The sequence below is a fragment of the Rattus norvegicus genome, chromosome 16, assembly GCF_021556685.1.
Source record: "Rattus norvegicus strain SHRSP/BbbUtx chromosome 16, alternate assembly SHRSP_T2T, whole genome shotgun sequence".
NCBI classification, from domain to species: Eukaryota; Metazoa; Chordata; class Mammalia; order Rodentia; family Muridae; genus Rattus; species Rattus norvegicus.
This window is the reverse complement of record NC_141549.1, coordinates 22,126,158-22,135,734: the sequence shown is the minus strand read 5'-3', so window position 1 is coordinate 22,135,734 and position 9,577 is coordinate 22,126,158. Positions and strand designations below refer to the sequence as shown.

The following is a 9,577-nucleotide window of genomic DNA, read 5'->3' as shown; positions in this document are numbered from 1 at the left end:
TAGGTAGCACATATGGAGCTCGATCTTCGTGTGAGTCCCAAAAAAAAACTGCAGCAGGGACTATCCTTAAAGCTGTTGCCCCTATGCGGGATATGTCCTTCTATCTAGACGGCCTTGTCTGGACTCAGTGGGAGAGGAAGGGCATAGTCTCACAGAGACTTCATGTTCCAGGGTGGGAAGATAACCAAGTGGCCCCTACCCTCTCAGAGGAGAAGGAGGTGGGGCGCAAGGGAAGGATTGTGGGAGAGGCTGACAGGGAGGGGGCAGTGAGCAGGATGTAAAGTAAACAAGTAAAAAATAAAATTGAAAATAATTGAACATTTTTTCTAGGAAGCATCACATGGCACAACTGAGTCTCCAGTGAAACAATAAATTTTTACTTCAGTCTACTATCACATTATACCTTTAACTCTACAATTTATATATATGATCAATTCTCCCACACAGACTGCTGTGGCATTCCAATCGATCCTGGAGGAATATCAAGGGTCTAGGGATCAGGAGCCGCAGCCACTAGAAGAAAAACAAGAATTATCAACAGCATCATCAGGCACATCACTGGTGATATTGTCATGCCCAGCATCAACAACATCAGTATCATTATCATCGGGATCAATGTAGTGAGAAACAGTGAGAAGGTGGATGCTTCTCTTGTTATTTTTAATCTCAGAAGTTGCTTCTTTTGGAATGTTGCGGTCAAAGGCTATGCTAACCTCAGAAGTCAGAGTTCAGAATGACAGCATTAAATAGACAATAACATTTAACAGGAAGTTACCCCTGCTTAGTCATTCAGGAAACACAAGGTCTTCACTGGGAGTGACCATAATCTCCTCATTCTAGACTAGAAAACAACCAATCAGAAAACAGTTTTACATGTCACTTGTATTTGTCCAAACTGGATTTATCATGTTACTAAAAATATATAAATTGAAAAAAAGTTTCAGGTTCTAGGTTATTCATGAATAGCCCTATAGAAGCATGAAATTTATTAACAAAACAGACCTAGGTTTCAAGGGAAAAAAATTCATCTATTTTAAGCTACTATTTTTGTCTAACTAATCTGATCCAACTTTTTTGTCAGTGGGAGCTCCTTGGCCATTTTCTTCATGCCATGCATGTTGAATTTGGATTTTCATCCATGTTATGACAAAGAAAAGTGAGGATACAAGCCATAAAAAAGGCAAAAAGGGGATGTGTGCTATCGCTGGTGCCGGAAGATATCCACCCACCCTGAGAGGGTTCATGCTGTGGTTTATTGGTTCAGCTGACGCAGAAGCATCAAAATTATCAACAGGTGCCTGAGTAGCAGGCAGACCTTCTTCTATGTCAGGAATAAAAGAAGATTCCTCATCTGAAGAAGCAGTATAAAATATTTCTTCTTCACTAAGGGATATCAAAAGAGTCAGGTTAGTCATTTGAATGGAGTCAAGGGAATCACAAGTGCAGGAACCAGGAGTGGGCTCTGGGTCAGCATGGGGTTTGTACCTTGTACTCTCCTTGTAAAGAGGTAAATCAACTACATAATCCAATCCAATGTGACTAGCTGGTCCTGAGTCACCTGACACAGTACTGTCATCAGCATTTGTATGGGACAGCTCGGGCTCATCTGCAGTCAGACCGTCAGCGGAATTGGTGGACTTAGTCAGCGCAAGCTCAGCTGCAGTCAGACTGGCAGCGGCAGTGGTGGACTTAGTCGGCACAGGCTCAACTGCAGTCAGACTGTCAGCGGCAGTGGTGGACTTAGTCGGCGCAGGCTCAGCTGCAGTCAGACTGGCAGCATCCTTGGTGGACTTAGTCAGTGCAGGCTCAGCTGCAGTCAGACTGGCAGCCTCCTTGGGGGACTTAGTCTGCGCAGGCTCAACTGCAGTCAGACTGTCAGTGGCAATGGTGGACTTAGTTGGCGCAGGCTCAACTGCAGTCAGACTGTCAGCGGCAATGGTGGACTTAGTTGGCTCAGGCTCAACTGCAGTCAGACTGGCAGCCTCCTTGGTGGACTTATTCTGCGCAGGCTCAGCAGCATCCAGGCTGTCAGCAGTAGAAGTGGAAGGTCCAACATCAGCAGCAGCCTCAGAAGGCACGGAATGGAAATTTTCCATTTTAGTTTTTTCATCCTATAAGGAAAATTATCATTGTTATTTTTGATTTAAAATTCACTGATTTTATTCATTTCATCACCCTTCTGATAAAGTCAGGACCTTGATTTATAGTCCCCAAACTATTTCTGTATTCCGTCGATATTTAGCACTACATTCAATGATATTCAGTAACGTCTGCTTCCTTTCAGGATGAGTAAACGGCCCAGAGTCTTTAAAAATCTTTAATGTGGACATGCTTAGGTTTAAACTTACCACTATTCTGCTCTTTGGGATCTAAACTCATGGTACCTTTTAAGATGGAAATATATAAAAAGAAGTGGCAAAATGTGTTTCTTGGCCTCTGATGTTTTGCTCTGCTTCTCCTCGAAATAACGATTTTGTAATATTCTCTCTCCTTCACATTCTATGGTTCATCCCAAAAGTTCCACCAGAGAACTACTACACCTGATAAAAAACTTCAGCAAAGTGGCTGGGTATAAAATTAACTCAAATAAATCAGTAGCCTTCCTCTACACAAAAGAGAAACAAGCCGAGAAAGAAATTAGGGAAACGACACCCTTCATAATAGTCCCAAAGAATATAAAGTACCTCAGTGTGACTTTAACCAAGCAAGTAAAAGATCTGTACAATAAGAACTTCAAGTCTCTGAAGAAAGAAATTGAAGAAGACCTCAGAAGATGGAAAGATCTCCCATGCTCATGGATTGGCAGGATTAATATAGTAAAAATGGCCATTTTACCAAAAGTGATCTACAGATTCAATGCAATCCCCATCAAAATATCAATCCAATTCTTCACAGAGTTAGAACAATTTGCAAATTCCTCTGGAATAACAAAAAACCCAGGATAGCTAAAACTATCCTCAACAATAAAAGGACTTCAGGGGGAATCACTATCTCTGAACTCAAGCAGTATTGCAGAGTAATAGTGATAAAAACTGCATGGTATTGGTACAGAGACAGACAGATAGACCAACGGACTAGAATTGAAGACCCAGAAATGAACCCACACACCTATGGGCACTTGATTTTTGACAAAGGAGCCAAAACCATCCAATAGAAAAAAACATAGCATTTTCAGCAAATGGTGCAGTTCAACAGAAGGTCAACATGTAGAAGAATGAAGATCGATCCATGCTTATCACCTTGTACAAAGCTTAAGTCCAAGTGGATCAAGGACCTCCACATCAAACCAGATACACTCAAACAATAGAAGAAAAAGTGGGGAAGCATCTGGAACACATGGGCACTGGAGAAAATTTCCTGAACAAAACACCAATGGCTTATGCTCTAAGATCAAGAATGGACAAACAGGATCTCATAAAACTGGAAAGCTTCTGTAAGGCAAAGGACACTGTTGTTAGGACAAAACGGCAACCAACAGATTGGGAAAAGATCTTTACCAATCCTACAACAGATAGAGGGCTTATATCCAAAATAGACAAAGAACTCAAGAATTTAGACCGCAGGGAGACAAATAACCCTACTAAAAAATGGGGTTCAGAGCGAAACAAAGAATTCACAGCTGGGGAATGCTGAATGGCTGGGAAAAAACCTAAAGAAATGTTCAACATTTTTAGTCATAAGGGAAATGCAAACCAAAACAACCCTGTGATTTCATCTCACACCAGGGAGAATGGCTAAGATCAGAAACTCAGGTGACAGCAAATGCTGGCAAGGATGTGGTGAGATTGCAGACTGGTACAACCATTCTGGAAATCAGTCTGGAGTCTCCTCAGAAAATTGGACATTGAACTACCCGAGGACCCAGCTATACCTCTCTTGGGCATATACCCAAAAGATGCCCCAACTTATAAAAAAGACACGTGCTCCACTATGTTCATAGCAGCCTTATTTATAATAGCCAGAAGCTGGAAAGAACCCAGATGCCCTTCAACAGAGGAATGGATACAGAAAATGTGGTACATCTACACAATGGAATATTACTCAGCTATCAAAAACAATGACTTTATGAAATTCATAGGCAAATGGTTGGAACTGGAAAATATCATCCTGAGTGAGGTAACCCAATCACAGAAAAACACACATGGCATGCACTCATTGATAAGTGGCTATTAGCCCAAATGCTTGAATTACCCTAGATGCCTAGAACAAATGAAACTCAAGATGGATGATCAAAATGTGAATGCTTCACTCCTTCTTTAAAAGGGGAACAAGAATATCCTTGGCAGGGAATAGAGAGGCAAAGTTTAAAACAGATGCAGAAGGAACACCCATTCAGAGCCTGCCCCACAAGTGGCCCACACATATACAGCAGTCCAGTTAGACAAGATGGATGAAGTAAAGAAGTACAGGCCGACAGGGGCCGAATGTAGATCTCTCCTGAGAGACACAGCCAGAATACAGCAAATACATAGGCGAATGCCCGCATGAAACCACTGAACTGAGAACGGGACCCCCGTTGAAGGAATCAGAGAATGGACTGGAAGAGCATGAAGGGGCTTGAGACCCCATATGAACAACAAGGCCAAGCAACCAGAGCTTCCAGGGACTAAGCCACTACCCAAAGACTATACATGGACTGACCCTGGGCTCAGACCTCATAGGTAGCAATGAATATCCTAGTAAGAGCACCAGTGGAAGGGGAAGCCCTTAGTCCTACTAAGACTGAACTCCCAGTGAACAAGATTGTTAGGGGGAGGGAGGTAATGGGAGGAGGATGGGGAGGGGAACAGGGGGGAGGGGCTAGGGGGACGTTGGCCTGGAAATCGGGAAAGGGAAATACAATCGAAATGTAAATAAGAAATACTCAAGTTAATAAAGAAAAAAAATAAAAATAAAAATAAAAAGTACCTGAGTTCCATGTCTTTGCTAAGTTCTTCCTAGAATAAAAATTACTCAGGTTCATCACCTGTAGTAGTTAATTGGAAACCAAATTGATCTAGGCATAAACGAAGAGCATTTGAGTTTGGTTTCTATAAATTTACAGTTTCTAATGATTCCATTATGTGTAATAATTATATCTGAACTTCCTCTTTCCTAATGATGAAATTAGAGGTCTAGAGGAAGGTAGTTAGCTACGTGTTGACAGTATGCAGTGGAGTAAGGAGTAAGTAGTGTGTGTAAGATCAGCAGACACACCCTTCTGCTTGCTTTGTAACTTCTGAAAGGGGATTTAAACAGGAAAGATGGCTGTTACTTTTGAATTTGTTTCTGTACTTTCTGTGACAAAATATCTGATGGGGAAAACCAGTCACTTATTTCAAGGAAGGAACAGGGAGGCCTGACTTTTGGCAGTACATTATTGGTTCTCACAGGCTGGTAGACCGGGAAGCAGATAACACAGTACTGGTACCACAAGTAGTCACAGCCATTAAAATCTACCACTGAAAACCTTCTGCTAGCGAGGCCAGACCCCAAAAGTTAAACAATCTCCCAAACAGTGGCCAAGTGTTCAAACACATGAACTCACATCTCTTTGTCTGATCCTCCCATGCACTGCTTAGCATTTGTGTTAATGTTAAATAACCCCGCCCCACACACACACATGCAGAGTTTATCTACTGTTTGTCTGTTAAAGTGTAAATCATGCTACAAATGTGATAAACCTACTTGGAAGCCTGACTGATAACTTGAATTTGATACCTGAGACTGGAAACAGAGGAAGGGAAAGATTCATTCATACAAGTTATCTTTTGATACCCACAATTCAACTTACATTCTCCTACTCCCCAAATAAATTAAGAACAGGACGTCCTTGAACTGACAGAGACCACCCTGCCTGCTTTATGAGTTCGTGAATTAACTGTGTACTCCAACATACCCAGCCACATGTTGTGGGCACCCTGCCTATAAGTACTTTGGACTTCAATGGGTAAAACCAGAATGCTGAGGTCCTGTCCAGGAAGTTAAGAAATATCAGAAGACTGACTTCTTATTTCCCCTGATGATAATTTTAATCTTTTTGCCTATCAAACATATTAAATCTGTGTGCTGGAAAAGGGGCTGAGGAGTTTAAAACATTCATTGCTCCTCCAGGACACCTGGCTTTGCTTTGTAAAACACATAATATTGGCTGACAAAGTTCTGGAACAACAAGAACAAAGGATGAAATGACCTCTTCTGATTTTTGTGGGAAGCACACGCACATGGTATACAGACAGAATACACGCAAAACATTCACACACATAAAGTCAGTCAATCCAAAGTAAATGAAACACAACTATGGTGGTCGCTTTCATGTTGACTGTACCTATTTCCAGGAGCATGTACTATTTGGTTTCTGTATTTTTATGAGTTCTCCTCAGTGAGTTAAAAACATGCTCATTTTCTGTTTTTTCTTCTGTTTCCATAGTCTAATTTACTATTATTACATTTTATGACAGTGATTCTCAACCTGTCTGTCATACCCTATTGGAGGAGGGCATAGAACAGTCTCACACAGGTTGGCAAAGACCTTCTGAAAATACCAATACGACATTACAGTTGATGATATTATCAATCTGACACTGATGCAGTAGCAACAAAACAGTTGTATGGTTGGGAATCACCACAGCATGAGGAACTGTATTAAAGGTCACAGCATTAGGAAGGTTGAGAAGCACTGCCTAATGCAGTGACTGGCAAGGAGTGAGGATATGGAGAGTGTGAAGGGAATGCTCAAGGCTGATCTTTCTCTACTCGTTCACTACTTGCACTAGGAAGGCATAGGCACAAACACCCATCACTCCCCTTCACAAAAGGAAATAGGTTACTTCTCACATCAGTGGGGATTACCGTTGCAGATGTATTTTCTTCCCATACTTCAAGAATTGGGTCTACCCGAGAAGACACATAAACTCCAGATTTTCTAAAACTGTTCTGGCTCTTCTTAGGTTTTATGTGGATCTTTCTCCCTGATTCTCCCTGCAATGCAGAGGGGACAGTTAACTTTTTATTTGGTCCCGAAATTAACTCTTTTCTTTTAGGATGCATGCTTTTAAATCAACTTTATTACTTAGGAATTACAGGATATTGACACATGAAAATTAAAATTCATTATTAAATATAAAATATCTTCTAATATGCCTACTTACAACTTAGCAGAGGAGGACGGTAATGGGGGGAGGATGGGGAGGGGAACACACATAGAGAAGGCGACAGGGAGGGGCTAGGGGGATGGGGAGGGTTTAGGGAGATGATGGCCAGAAACCCGAAAACAGAATAAGAATCGAAATTTAAATAAGAAATACCCAAGTTAATAAAGATGAAAAAAATTGCATGCATTTTCCTGAGGGTCAAGTCACTTAGGAGATTCCTGGATTATAGAAATGTCTGGACTTACTAAGAAGTACTTATTATATATAAGTACACTGTAGCTGTCTTCAGACACACCAGGAGAGATCATCAGATCTCATTATAGATGGTTGTGAGCCACCATGTGGTTGCTGGGAATTGGATTCATCAAGACCTCTGGAAGAGCAGTCAGTGCTCTTAACCACTGAGCCATCTCTCCACTCCAGGAAAACCCGTATGGGAGAGGGTGAGGGGGAAGGGATGGGGGCTCATGGACAGGAAACCGGGAAGGGGAAAAACATTGGAAAAGTAAAGAAATATATCTAATAAAGAATTTTTAAAAAAGAAATATTATGGTCTAGTAAGAGTCACATTTTAAAATCAGTCAAATGTGTACTCATCTCTGCAAACAATACTTGTCAAACATCAGACATCTTCTATTGTACAAGGACTGTGCTCAATCTTCCACTCACTATGTATTTTGAGTCCATTCTCTTATTGGCCACCACTACCCACAAGGACTTACTGCTCACTTGCAGTTTGTAGAAATCTCCACATCTACAATGTAGACTCCCTTGAGCAATCTTTCCATATAAAACTGATCCCAGTTACACTATTGCTGAATTATAACAAAATTCATAAGAAAATTAATTTCACAAAGAAGCATTTTACCTTCACAGAGGAGGTAGAGCTGACATTATCCACATTCACACACCTAGGAACAACAAAGGAGGGCTTGTCAGGGAGCCTTTAGAATAACAGCATGCAACATTCTTCCAACCTCAGTTAGGTGGCTCAATCCCTTCTTCTTGAATAAGAAACCCAGGCAAACTAGCCAGTAAACTTCAGGGGATTCTCTGTCACCACCTCCTGCCTCATCGTACGTGCCCCAGGATTCAGATGCACGTGAGATCATCAGACTTCATGTGGATTCTGAGAATCCAAACTTCCATTCTCACAGACTCATGGCAAGCACTTTATCCACTGAATCATCTCCCTTCCTAAGGATGTTTGTCCATATCTCATGCTGTGTGGGAGATAGGTCTAGTAGTTTGAACATGGTTTGCTCTACAAATAATTGTTTAGCTTGTGATTATAGAAGAAATAAAGAAGCTGAAATCGTTGTACACAAAGGCAAAGACAGTGTCATGTTCTGAACATTATACTTTTTACAGATTAATGTATTGTACAATGCACACATTCTTACCACGGTGATCTTCCTGTAAGTTGCATACCAGCTTCTAAATAGGGAAGCAAAATTTGTCACTAAACAACTATAGGAAACATGACAATAAGTGCAAAGGCTAATATTTGTGACCCTATATCTTTTGGCACCATTTATGAAAAGCCTTTAAAGTGAATAATTATTTGTAAATAATAAATATATGCAAAAACCTTCCTTCCCATTTCCTAGTATATTTTAAAGACAAAGAGAAAATTTCATCAAAAGTTACTACTTATAAAAATTGTTGTGCAAATTACCTATGATCCTGATCACTATCAGACACAGAAATTACCATCTTAGCCTGAATTGTTGTCCCATAGTGAAGGGTTAAAAGGACAGCGTCATGTTGCCACTGCTGCTTTTTGCCTCTGGACTGGGGTTGTTTGCAGCGCTCTAAGTGAGCATGCTCATCTCATACAGTAGTGAAAGGGGCTGCTACAAAGGTCGACTTGAACTTCCTTCACTGTGGAGGAACATTCATTGCTACCACCGGGAAGCACAGTCTCTGGTGACTGTCATTGCAGGACAGTCAAGTATAGGAGACCCAAAGAACTTTACAAAACATTTCCAGCTGCAAGTGTGACAAAGCTCTTGAGAGATCAGTGTGTTACTGTAGTCGAGATCTTCTGAAGAAGATGTTAAGGGCCCTCAGATCTAGCATTGACCCCTAGCTCATTTCCATCAAAAAGAAGTTCAACATCAACTTCCATTGCCGGCCATGGCAAGAGCAACTGGAAAGACTTCCTTAGTAGTTATGCAACATGAATTATTACTCCAGAGAGAGAAGCATGAAAGAAACTTGCAGATAGAGCAGCAATCTCACATAAAACATTTTTAAAATATATTTCCACATATAAACCATAGTGTGTCTCAAGTTTCACTCTCTGGATAAAGCCTGCCCTCGAAACATGCTTCAGAGAATGAACAACCCTAGTTCATTTCCTTTACAGTATGTAAAACTCCACTGCACACCCCTTGGCATTGCCCATGACCAGAGCAAGTTTTTTGTCCTATCAACAAATG

General features: G+C 41.0%; 1 protein-coding gene across 1 annotated transcript; it reads right to left on the bottom strand.

Moving 5' to 3' along the window:
- Positions 1-356: 356 nt before the first annotated feature.
- On the bottom strand, positions 357-8,038 carry LOC148000457 (uncharacterized). Its single transcript, XM_087589360.1, has 4 exons — positions 8,002-8,038; positions 6,832-6,960; positions 1,741-2,111; positions 357-1,688 (listed from the first exon to the last, which is right to left on the bottom strand). Exons 3-4 carry the CDS (start codon positions 2,094-2,096, stop codon positions 1,664-1,666), a joined length of 381 nt encoding a protein of 126 aa, XP_087445486.1. The 5' UTR covers positions 2,097-2,111; positions 6,832-6,960; positions 8,002-8,038; the 3' UTR covers positions 357-1,663.
- Positions 8,039-9,577: the final 1,539 nt, after the last annotated feature.

What these genes read in the sequence shown, in the direction of transcription:
- LOC148000457 (XM_087589360.1), bottom strand. Translation starts at nt 2,096, where the DNA reads ATGGAAAATTTCCATTCCGTGCCTTCTGAGGCTGCTGCTGATGTTGGA. An exon ending in GCTGAGCCTGCGCCGACTAA is followed by an intron (nt 1,689 to 1,740) that starts GTCCACCACTGC and finishes GTGCCGACTAAG; the next exon opens with TCCACCACTGCCGCTGCCAG.